Source organism: Pimephales promelas, chromosome 7, assembly GCF_988280905.1.
Source record: "Pimephales promelas chromosome 7, fPimPro1.hap1.1, whole genome shotgun sequence".
Taxonomy (NCBI): Eukaryota; Metazoa; Chordata; class Actinopteri; order Cypriniformes; family Leuciscidae; genus Pimephales; species Pimephales promelas.
Genome location: NC_142775.1, coordinates 18,854,042 through 18,866,621, shown reverse-complemented (window position 1 = coordinate 18,866,621; position 12,580 = coordinate 18,854,042). Strand labels below are relative to the sequence as shown.

Genomic DNA, 12,580 nt, shown 5'->3' with positions numbered 1-12,580 from the left:
GGAGGCGATTACCATTTTTGCATTGTCACGATTTCATTGATTTTATTACAAAATCAATGAAATCATAAGAGCTTCATTGTATTAGTAGTTCACCCCAAAATATTCATTCACCTTTATGCCTTTGGAAAGTATGATTTTCTTTCTTACAGGGAACAGAAATATTTAAAGAGGTTGTTTTCTGTATATTGGACTGTAGTGTACATAAATGTAAACACGAATGAATGAGCTTTGAAAATTGTGGAAGGAATTATTTTTAGTTTATAACTTTTAAGTTTTAGTACATTTTACAGAAACATTAATGTGGACAAGGACACGGACATTCGTGATTAACAGAAGAAAAAAAGATTTCAGTCTTTTTGATTTGGTGTGTAGCCTATATTTCGTCTATGGCTTAAATGTGAAAATGCACAAATTCTTCAGTGAGCTTTTCCTTATTTGTTCATTGTTAGTAATGGTTAACTCTTGTTTCTTCTCTCTCCCTCTGTCTGTCTGTCTCTCTCTCTCTCTCACACGCACACACACAGAGACACGTCTCTCCGTGTGAGGGGTATTTTTTATTGCCTCTCTAAAGTTTACTTGCTACTTCCATAAACCCCCTCAAAGCAAATAACTCTGTGTGCAACAAGCAAAATACTGCTACTCTTTTGACATTTTGCCTGTTGGTCATACAGCCACAAATATGGACGCTGCTTATACTGTAATGTACACACAATAGCCACAGGATTTTTACTGTTATTGTAAAACTGATGCAAAATCACACTGCAATGAAAGGTTTAATATTATTATTATTATTATTATTATATGGATAGACCAAAGGTAAATTTCATTAAGACATGCGCAACACAAACCACCGTGACAAACTCTTCCTCTCAAGTGTGTCAACTAGAGAAAAGATCCATATTAATAATTATCTATAAGCACATTATTATAGGTTGCATGAGGATCTCAAATATGCAGCTGCATACTGAGACTTGTGGTAAAACTGTTACTGTTACAACAAGCTAGGACTCATAAACGTGATATCAAAAGGTTCACTATGCCATTATCATCCATTTAAAATTCTCTTTGAAACATTTTAATATCTCAGACTACTGAGACATTTTAAACCATGTCATTTCCATTTTAAAAGTTAGTTTTATGTGTTCTTTCTTTTGTTTTTTCTTTTTTTAATTCCAAGACCTAGTCTTTACCCGGCTGATGTGGTTTGGGGATGCTAGACAAACTGCAAACTCAGGCATTCCTCTATAATGAAGGACAACTTGCACTCAGTTCTTTTATAGGTGGGATTTTTTTTCTCCTGTAGACACTGCAGGACACATTTTTATTTGAGGCGTTTTAAGGGCCATCTAACATTCCTTTATAAATAACATTATTTACTAGATGCTTTATTCATTGCAACCATTAAATGGGATCTCTCAGACAAGATGGCGGTGTAAAACATTTTTACAGTAAGTCTTAATAAAGCACACTATAATATATTTATTAAAATGATTAAAAATCTTAAAATAAATAATAATAGAATTAAAAAATGGAAAATTTACAATTAAAATATTTATTGTTAAAGAGATAGTTCACTTTGAAATTAATTTTTGATACATTTTAGCTTACCTCAAGCGCATCCAAGATGTAGGTGTCTTTGTTTCCACAGCATTTTCAATTTTGACATTTATTGGTCAAACCCTTGTTGTCTGTCAATAATATACTGCAGGTCTATGGGATCTCCTAAAAGAGCAAATTAAACAAGATTTAATGACTCGTAAATGTGAGTACACATGGCCTAAGACACGAAACGAGCGGTTTGTGTGAGAAAACGAACAGTATTTCTATTTATATAGTTTTTACCTCTTGTTAACAGCCGTCCAACTGATCTGAATCAGATGTTCAACTGAACCGTCTCCAAAATTACGCCGGAAGTGATCTCTTCTCTTCTCTACGTCACGCATTGTTTACACGGAGATTTCGGAAGTTTTACCTTTCACTAAACAGATATACGGGAAATCGCAATGGAAGACGTTTTCGATATATCTAAATATGTTTAGTGAAAGGTAAAACTTCCGAAATCTCCTGTATAATCTGCATTATATGACTGACAGACAACAACGGTTTGACCAAAAAATGTCAAAATTGAAAATGTTGTGGAAACAAAGACACCTATATCTTGGATGCCCTTGAGGTAAGCTGAAACATATCAAAAAATAATTTCAAAGTGAACTATCCCTTTAAAAAAAATATGTAATTTCCTATAACAATTCTAGAATGGAGCTAGTGGAACAGGTTCTGCTATCTGGGAAGTTCATCTACCCATGTATTCTTACAAGCTCAATTCCCACACTGATAAAATTAAGCAGATTATATGCGATAAAAGTGTGTCTTAAACCACTGTTAAAGGTCATTCACTGCACATTAAGGGAAAAGGGATGTGTGGACTTGTGATGAGAACCTTAGTTGAATTAGTTCCAGATTCAGTCTCACACAAATTTAAAGACGAGGTTCCGCTTCCTGACAAGGAGACACCACATCCTCTTAGAGCGTAAACAAGGGAGAGGAAAACATATTTCTATTGAATAACCACAGGAAGGATATCACAAAGCATGAAACATATTTCTTTAAAAAATTCTGTATGAAATGAGGAGATAAACTCTTATGTAGACCTTACATTTACATTTTACATTTATTTTATTTTTATTTTTTTATTTAACATTTTACATTTATTCATTCATTTAGCTGATGCTTTTTATCCAAAGCGACTTAAAATTGCTATATATGTCAGAGGTTGCACGCCTCTGGAGCAACTAGGGGTTAAGTGTCTTGTTCAGGGACACATTGGTGTCTCACAGTGGTTTCGAACCCAGGTCTCTCACACCAAAGGTTTGTGTATCATCCACTGCGCCACCACTGTCCCAGCAAGTTTACCTTAAAAGTAAACAGATGTCATTTTGATTCATTTAGTCATTTAGTATAGCCATCCTGGTCTTTGTGAACAAGCCAAAAGAATACGTTTAGCCTATATTCATACTGTCATATCAGCCCGTTCTCATCCCAAGACGTTATCTAACTGACGCTTTTGACCATTAACATCCGACGGTTTAGGGCACCCTTTAACGTCAGTTAGATGATTCTCTCTAACCCTAACCCTACCCCAGACCTACAGTAAACCTACCCGCGTCATCTAACAGACGTTAAAGGGTAGGCCTACCCTAAAATGTCGGATGTTAACGTACTGTATGGTCAAAAGCATCAGTTAGATGACGTCTTGCGATGAGAATGTTTTGGTCATGTTGTCATATGCCTTCAGTAGACTTGGTAAATAGCACACATGTCATATGGTAAGAAAATAGCAACTTGGAAAATATCACACATGCAGGTCATTGGTGGAGGGGGGATAATAACTAAAACATTACAGTGGCGCTGGGTTCACTTTTTAAGATTTCAGTCTTATCAAGAATATTTCACATTCACCAGTTAAATTCCTGTTGCTATTCCAGGTGTGAGCCGATTAATGATGAACAGAAATGGTCAAACAGAAAAGCTTTTTTAATGTTATATCTTAAGAACAGTAAAAGACATTTACACATACTGTATTTAAATGTACATATTTTAGAAAGCAAAGAAACAAAATGTATACATTTGATCATAAGCCTTGTTCATTATATGTTCATCATTCATTATGTTGTGAATGGTTTGATTTACTTTAAGCCATTTTTTAATGCCATTCTTCATTCATGAAAGATCCTTTCCAAAGCATTATAAAATGCATTAACGTGCATGTATCATTACTGCCTCCTTCTGGTAAGGTTCTTTGGTTTCAATAGCATAGTATTGTCAAAAAATCATGTATTGTGAAAGAAATTACAATCTATAAGCAATAGAAGCAACCAGGGATTCAAAACTAATGTCAAGACACTCTATGAAAATCTACATTGACATGCCATGGTCAGTCAACTGTATTCTATGAGTTTTCGTAAATAAAATGCCACACAAAAGTCACACACACACACCACCTTCACCCCTAAAAATATACCACAAAATATTATTCTGGTCAAAAACTGATCACAAGTGAATATGAATACTTAATTATCAAATGGGTCATGCTGCACAGTGCGTGGTTAATTTGTGTGTAGATATTAGGGATTTCGACATTTTTCATCTACTGTTATTGCTTATTGTAGGTTCTCAAGCCCTGCTATATACCATGGATTATGATGTTGCACTAGCAGCAAATATATGTTGCCAAATACTCATCTCATACAGTGACATCTTTCTTTTGAATCATGAGCTTATTGGTAACCTCATTTGTACTGATACATTTTAATGCAGTGGTGCACGCTATCTGACACAACCAGGAGATCATGTGGTAAAAGTGCCAGTCCCCGAGGGCTGCTCAGTCCATCAGACACAATCACTCGCCCTGCCCCTTCAGAAGGATAAAGAATCACTCTATGTTTTTCTCCCCAGTCTGCCACCAACACAGCCCCATCCTTATCAATGCAGAGGCCCCAGGGACAGGAGAGTACAGGCCCTAAGCTGGGACACACACCCAGGATTCGTAGGGTGTCCCATCCTGGTCCTAATATCTTCACACAAGGCTCCAGCCCCGTTTCACTGCCTCGCTCAGACACTGCGACCAGACCAGAGTGCAGGCATGCTGCAACCAGATAAGGCCTGTGGAAACCGGTCACCACAGTGCGTTCCAATCTGGAACCAGTTTTAGGCTCAAGTTTCAGTGCAGTAAGAGTACCCTTTCGTATATCTGCAACTAGGAATTCATCTCTTTGGGTGACTGTCACTCCCCTTGGTGCTTCCAACTCATCTCGAGGCACTCCTGCAATGTAGGGTCCTCCTCCAAATGTTTGGAGGAGACGCCCATGCCGACTAAGGATCAGGAGAGCCCTCTCAGCTGCACAGCTCAGAGCAATCAGACCCTTTGCATTAACGGCCACATCAAAGAAATTACGGCAGCGTCGTGAGGAGCCTCCCAAGTCGTTACTTGGCGAAGTCACTTGTTGTAGGATGTTGCCATGGGCATCAGTTACCTGGACACGAGCATTCCCACAATCCACAATGAACAGTTGACCTTGTGGTGTTGCATGGACACCACTGGGCAGCGTGAGATCAGCACGTCCTGAGCCCTGTTTACCAAACTGCCGGACAAGACGCACCTCCTCTGGTGCCAATGATTCCTCATCCTCCTCTAACACTATGAGGGCAGGCTCACTTCTCTCTCCCCGCATTCTGTTCTCATTTAGAGAATTCTGCCGTCCTGCTGCAAGGTGGTTCAGCCTTTTCTGAGACGGGTTATCGATAACAGACATAGAAAGCGAACGAGGCACTCTACTGGAGAAAGCAGCATGTGCTTGGGTGCTCTTTTGAGAGAAGTTACCATGACTGGGACAGGATTTAGTCCTTGACACCTCACTTTGTTTTTGGAAGGTGGAACTTGAGGACATATGACTCTTGGAACCAGTCCATATGCTTGATTGCGGTGTTCTGGTTTCACTGAGGGGTCTGTTACAGTAGGAAAGGTCAGCAGCTGATCTGGAGAGGCGAGCAGTAGGACGCAGGCAGTTGGAGAAATCCCTTGGGGAGCTGACAATGAAAGTGTACCCAGAATCTACACTGTCTGCAGGGGATGGTGCACGGTTTTGTGGGTGGTCATCTGAGGATGCACTTAATTGGGAGCAAGACCTGCCATGAGAGAAGTGGCTGCTGCTGCCTTGACTAGAGATTCTCTCTCTGGGGCTTTGTGGTGATGAGTTTGTGCCATACCTTGATGTTTCTCTTGAAGATCCGGTCCTTCTGGCATGATTTTTATGGTCACATTGATTCAAGAACCAGCCACCTTGTTCTTGGTGACCTGGCTCTGGAGATGGAGAGAGTTCTGTTTGCCTTTTTGCTCTCTGTGAACCAAACTGTGTGATTGGTTCATTTTGTATACAAGCAAAATCCTCACCGTCTAACTCACCATGACTGAGGGATGGTACAGCCAAGAAGAGCTCATCTCCTTTGCATTCAGATGTAGGCGATTCACACTCATCCTCCTGTGATGAGTCACGTTCACATGGAACTTGTTTAGGGGACCAGTGACGCAGTTGTGGGAACTTGCGTTTTACCTCTTCTCCTGATTCATCATCACTTCGGGCTGACAAACGGAGCTTCCGGACAACCCTCAAGTTGCCACTACTTGATGAGTGCCTTTGATTAAGCCCAGGAATTGTTCCATCAGGCGAACTCTGACCTTCTCTACCGACATGAGCCCCACTGTGTATTTCAGTGGCATGGATGGAACACATTTGCCCCAACTGCCCACAGCCTCCAATAGGAATATGAACATTGTGATCTTGCACACTGATCTCACCAAAGGTTACAGCGTTTGGTTGGGCACTTGGTTTAAAAAATACACGTTTGAGTGTAAGTGAGACTTCCCAAGGCTGGACCAGTTCTGTAACGCCCTTAAGAAGCTGGTCCCGCTTCGGATCCCCCTCTCGATTTTTACTACCATCGCCACCACAACTTTTTCTTATTAGCTCTCGAAGTTTAATGACTTTATATAATCGCTGGTCTACTAATCTTTGTCCAACCCTTATGGCTGCTCCATTCTCCCTCTGCACCTGTTCAAGTCTGCGCTGTAGATCCCTGTGATCCTGTTCTACCCTTTCCAGTAGACGGTGCTCCTCCCTTTGTGCTCCAAGCAGTGCACGCTCCACACCCCGAACTACTGTCTGCGCTTCAGTCACTTGTTGCTCCCGCAGACGCCTGAGGTCTGCTTCACATCTTGCCAAATCACATAGAGCCTGGGTAGCCCAACATGGTAAGGAAAACGAAGATCCTGCAGTGGGCTTTGAGTCCTCATTACCTTCTATATCTGGCTGTGGAGATGTACTACGGGAAGTCTTGTTGCTCACTGGAGAGCCAGCAGACATCTTTGCAGAGAATTTGTAGAGGCTATTTGCAGAGGCTTGTGTCAAGGCCTATTTTGGACCTGTTAAGAAATGTACAGAAAGGGAGGGGTTAATATTGAGGCCATTAGAAAAATGAGCTTCATTTCACTAAATTGTATTTAATATGAAGGTATTTATCATTAAAAAAAGATTATCATGGTACTCACATAATTTTTGAACAATTGTCTTTGTATAATAACTTAATATAACATTCAAGCACAAAACAAACTGAGGTTATGAAATTCATCAAATTTCAGGAGTTGAAAGAAGTTGCTCTGCTGCAACCTATGGCAACCACAGTCATGGCAACAACAGGCATAAAAACCATAGACAGTAAAAGAAATGGACAGAGCGATCTCATTGGAACTCCATTGAGACGATTGAAGCCCGTTTTTGGGGATTTTTTAGCACTTCCGTCCCTGACGCGCAGACTCAAACAGAGCTTGACTACGTAGTTGTGACGAGAGCAACCCGTCTGTCTTCTAGTGCTGTGGCATGAGAAATCTGAATCATTCCCTTCTGAAACTTGCAGAGGCGAAGAGTGTGAATAGGAGCTGTCCATGAGCGAGGAGCAGGAGACACTTTTGCTAGATATTTTGATTAATTATTTTGTAATTTTGCCTCCACGTTTTCCCGATTGCGTGCGAGCTTCTCCTCCTGTCCATACGGTAATCTCTCTACTGTGTGACAGAGAGTCACGTGGGTATGACGCAATCGTTAGCCTACTTTCACTAAAACTGCTTCTACGGGGTTATAACATAAGCTACAAAGTAATGGAGCCTTTTATACATTGTCATATTTCTTTAGAAAAAAACTAAGGACAAATGGGGTCTTCAAACGCCTCAGATGTAAAGTTATTCGCTGTCAAAGTGACGCCAAAATGAATGGGAGTCAATGGGAATGCTAACGCAAGTGAAGTTCTGCTACAAGATGTCAGCTCCCGCGAGGCTTCAACTTCCGGTCGATGGATTACCCCCTTGATAAAAACAAAGATTACAGTAAAAAAGTAAAAAAAAAAAAACAAAAAAAAAAACATAGATTAAAGAATATAGATGTGATGTAATGTAATGTATACTGTAGTTAAATGCAACAATATTAATTGTTGTATTAGTTGCTGTAATATAACTAATAGGGATTTTAAGCAACAGCTGCTGATGGAACTGCAATGGTGACCAAAAGTAAACTGGTAACTCCCTTTCCAACAATGAAAAGGACGGCATAATGGATAAATTAATAATTTCACAAAATACGTAAACAAAAATTGACACTTAAAAAAACAAGAAAAATGGTTGCTTTTGGTATTAAATATTCTAATTGGATGATCATCTTGATTGTTCACATGTGTTTCTTGTTAGTCATTAATCTTTATGTAGCCAATGAACAGCCCTCATGTTTCCATTGTTTGTGTAACTGCTCTCTCTCATGTAACCAAGTCAACTTCACGTTTTTCGTCGTGTCGTTTCGTGGTAGCCGGTATGCCTGTGTCGGTGTCCGTGTGCATGTCATCTGTTCCTTAATTTGCGTTACAATAAATTATACAAAAAAATGGCACATAACTATATAAATATGACATTTACTTATCTAATCTAATCTATGCTATTCTGTCATGTATTAACAACAACAGCAAATCAGCTGTTCTCATGTAGTAGATGGTGGTTGTAAACGATGGTTGCTGTAAAAGAACGTCGCATTATGCGCATGCGCAACAGAATGACGTTCCATCAGCAGTTGTCCCTATTCACTCAATTATTACAATATTATGCAATTAATCTTATGATTGTTAATGCTGTTACATCAACATAATAGTTCTGGATTGTATCCTGAGAACATGTAAAAAAAATTAACAAGCTACACAAAGAAGCAAACAAACAAAATGCATTAGATGAAATATAATTTTATGTTATGTCTAAGATGTTTATTGGAGGCAAAAACACAACACACAGACCATTGTTTCAGGCTATTGTATACTGTCTGAAAGTAAAAAGCTTACTCTGGGAATCTGATATGGTTTGCTGTCTTGAGGACCAGTTGCTGAACACATTTGAGAGTGAAACAAGACCAGAGAACAAAGGATGCACATTTTGCTTGTTTCCTCTGATTGTTTTTATATAATCGACGGAGCAGTTATATATGGAACATTTAGTTGATTAAGCTGATTATTTCTTTATCTTTTATTATTATTTCTATTATTTTGCCTATTTAAGAGTTGCAAAGAAAATATTTCTTTCCTGAGAAATTCTGACAGAATTGAGGAATTGAGGGAAGCAATGATTGGCAAGAGAGACTACAGGAAAACACGTAGAGAAAGTGTGGCAGACAGAGACAGAAGAATGAGAGTCAGAATATTTCTAGCACTGAGATCATTAGCATTTCAAATTCAGGGAGACAGACAGTTGAACAAAAGAGGACAGCATATATGTGGGAGGCAAAAGACAGACTAAAATGAAAAAAATATATATATATGTCATCACAAAACTTGCTCTCCATTGCTCACTTGTATTCTTACTCTGCAGTCTTCTTTTTCGGCATTCACTCCAGCACTTCCCTTCAAGCCAGTGTGACATCAGGCACAACGCTCTAATACTTTATTCATGATGAGGTTTGAAGCAGTTGAGTCCAAAGTGTGCATGTAGTGTGGGATATATTGAAAGTAAAGAAAATTAGGTTATTATCAGAGGACATGAATATTCATGCTGTGAAGTAAAAGTTTATCAGTTACTTTAGTTCATCAACTAAAGTAAAAGCAAATGCTTATATTAAATGCACATACGCTATCTTGTGTATATATATATATATATATATATATATATATATATATATAATCAAGATCTTGTTATTATAGGCCTATGTGCTTTTAACCAATCAGGTATTTCAGTATATATTCACATTCAGACATGCAACCTTCTTTGTATAATGCTATTTTAATGGTACGTTTCCTGACTGGTTCTGTTCGAGAGACAGTGCTAAAAAGAGAGGAGGGACAAGATAGATGTCAGCAAGAAATGCCAAGTAGAAAAAGAAAAAAAATACATATGGGAATGTTTATTGCACTCTATTTGCCAAATCACCAATTCAAACTCTGGGTGAAGTTTTCTAGATAAAAGATAAATGAAAAAAAAAAAAAAAAAAAAAAAAGTGTGACAAATAAAAGCTAAAACTTTATAAGCACTGATGATATTCAAGCGATTTTTTTGTAAGAAGTTGTTGTCCTATAGGTTGCCAGAGTCAATGTGAACTTATGTCTTTTCTATGTTAATCTAGAAAACTGGAGATTACACCAATTCATTACAAATTTTAACAGTCATTTGCATTATTGTAACAGTACATGCAAAGTCATTTGATATGGTGCATTATGTGTTCTCCTGTGTCTTTTCCTCTCAAATTACTTCTTACATTATCTATGAGGGGCTGCTGCAGTTGAACTCTGCGTATTGGCTTTGCACAAGAATGACAGTGAACAACAGCAAAAACAATCATTTTTAGAACACAAATAACCATTATCAAACTAAATCTATCTTTAGGCAAAAGCAATCAAACTGCTGCTGTCCAGTAAAACTGCAAACTGGCAGTGCCAGATAACAATATGAATGATTCCCAACTTATTTATAACCACATAAATGTAACAAGCAATTCACAATAGTCTTTAACTGCACTTTAAAAGCATTGCGAAACATTTAATTTCACTGTATTAAAGACAATCCATTAAAGGAAAAGAAAAAAAAAATGTTTAACCCAAAACTAATCAAAAAAGAACTTGACTGTTTGACTGTTTATTACTAATCAAACAAATATTTTGTCTTCAATTGTAAAAAAAATGTATTCGGTTTGTAAGTCTTACCTGTGTGTCTTTCACCTGCTCTGCCACTGCCCTCCTCCTTTCTCTCACGCAGGTTTTTTCCTCTTGCTAGTTGTCCCACTGTTGCTAGGAAACGGTACAAAACGAATTCAATTAACTACCAGTAATCAGACCCAAAACACCTTTTGCAAAGAATGAATCAAGAGGAAAATTAAAACTATTTTACAAATTTAAAGGTATTTATTTATCACAGCGTGCAATTAAACAAATTTCAGCGACTTCATGGAGCCATCTGTAGTCCTACACTTCTTCTGCACCTTATATGTTCTCGTACTTATATTTTTCAATTCAAACGTATAGACCATACCAATTTTTTTAGGCCACACACACACACACACACACACACACACACACACACACACACACACACACATATATATATATATATACTTTAATTAATCATGCATTTATTTAATAAACAATGAAACACTGGTCTTCGCTCATGGAAAAATTATTTTCCGTGACTGATTTGACATGAGCAGAGAAATTTCAGCTTCTGGATAGCCAGCTCCATGAGTCACTCTAATCAACAAAATGGTAATCCTGTGGGAGTTTGAGGACCTTTGGCTGGATATCAAAGTGTTCTCTTCACACTGTAGGCCTACATGTATGAAGAGCATTTAACTAATCAAGACTTCTGATACAGCACAGAGACTGTAAAATGGAAGATCTAATTGTTTCTAGTTGTTGAAATAACCTTGCTTTATGCACATATCACCTCAGGAGGCAAAGTTACACTTAATAACATAAGTAATCATGTACTAGATTGATTAACTTCAACATGAAATAATGGTGAATTCAAGTCAACAAGCTCATCAGATACAGCTAGTCTCAAGTGAACAATGGCCACTTTAAATATCGAAGTACAAGTGTTATTAATTAACATGTATACATAAATTGGCTCAATTACAAAGCATGAGAAGAAGCTTTGATCATGTTTAATATAATTTAATTAAAAGGGGGCGATTGCATCTCATTGGATTGTCTGTGTAAATGTTGGAGTGCATTAATCCAGCTCCATCCAATTATGTTCATTATGAAACTGCAAATGTGTTTGAGAACAAAAGTGTAATGATTCAAATGATTCACACGTCTTTGTAAAGGAACCCATTTGAACCATGTTTATCCCTAATGCTAATGAATACAATAACTACATGTCCTAATGTAGTTACATAAGTTGGTAATTATTAATGCATGACTTCTTTCATGGGCATGGTTGGCATTTCAAGATATAAGTTTATGCCTTCCTTTATTCAACATTAGATTAGTTCAGGCAGTACATGGATCTATAATTGAGCCTAGGTGTTCATGAATATACCAGAATTTAATTTCATAAACACTGCTGTTCAAAAGTTAGGTTATTTTTTTTTAAATACAGTAAAAAGTTTTCTGTTTTAATATATTTTAAAATGTAATTTATGATGGCATATCTGAATTCTCAGCAGCTATCACTGAAGTCTTGAATGTCACATGATCCTTCAGAAATCATTCTAATATGCTGATTCAAGAAATATTACAATCAAAGCTGAAAATCTTAGCTATGTATTTATTAATTTAGTGAAAAATGCAATACTTTTTTATCTCCCATTATTGACCCCAAACTAACAAATTTAGTGGGCTAATTTTAAAAAATGCATGCAAAGTTATACAAAAGAACATTTTTGTACAAATGCTTAATAAAAAAAAGTCTTAAAAGTACTGGAAATTTGTGGAATTTTGTCACAGCTTAAGAACTTATGCAAAACAAAATAAATAGCCGATAAACACAAATTTAGCAAACTTGTAA

At 37.5% G+C, this 12,580-nt stretch overlaps 1 protein-coding gene across 1 annotated transcript; it reads right to left on the bottom strand.

Moving 5' to 3' along the window:
• Nucleotides 1-3,515: 3,515 nt before the first annotated feature.
• LOC120466734 (uncharacterized) lies at nucleotides 3,516-7,166 on the bottom strand. The gene has a single exon (XM_039655320.2). The coding sequence runs from the start codon at nucleotides 6,918-6,920 to the stop codon at nucleotides 4,290-4,292; it is 2,631 nt and encodes an 876-aa protein (XP_039511254.2). The 5' UTR covers nucleotides 6,921-7,166; the 3' UTR covers nucleotides 3,516-4,289.
• Between the last annotated feature and the right edge of the window lie 5,414 nt (nucleotides 7,167-12,580).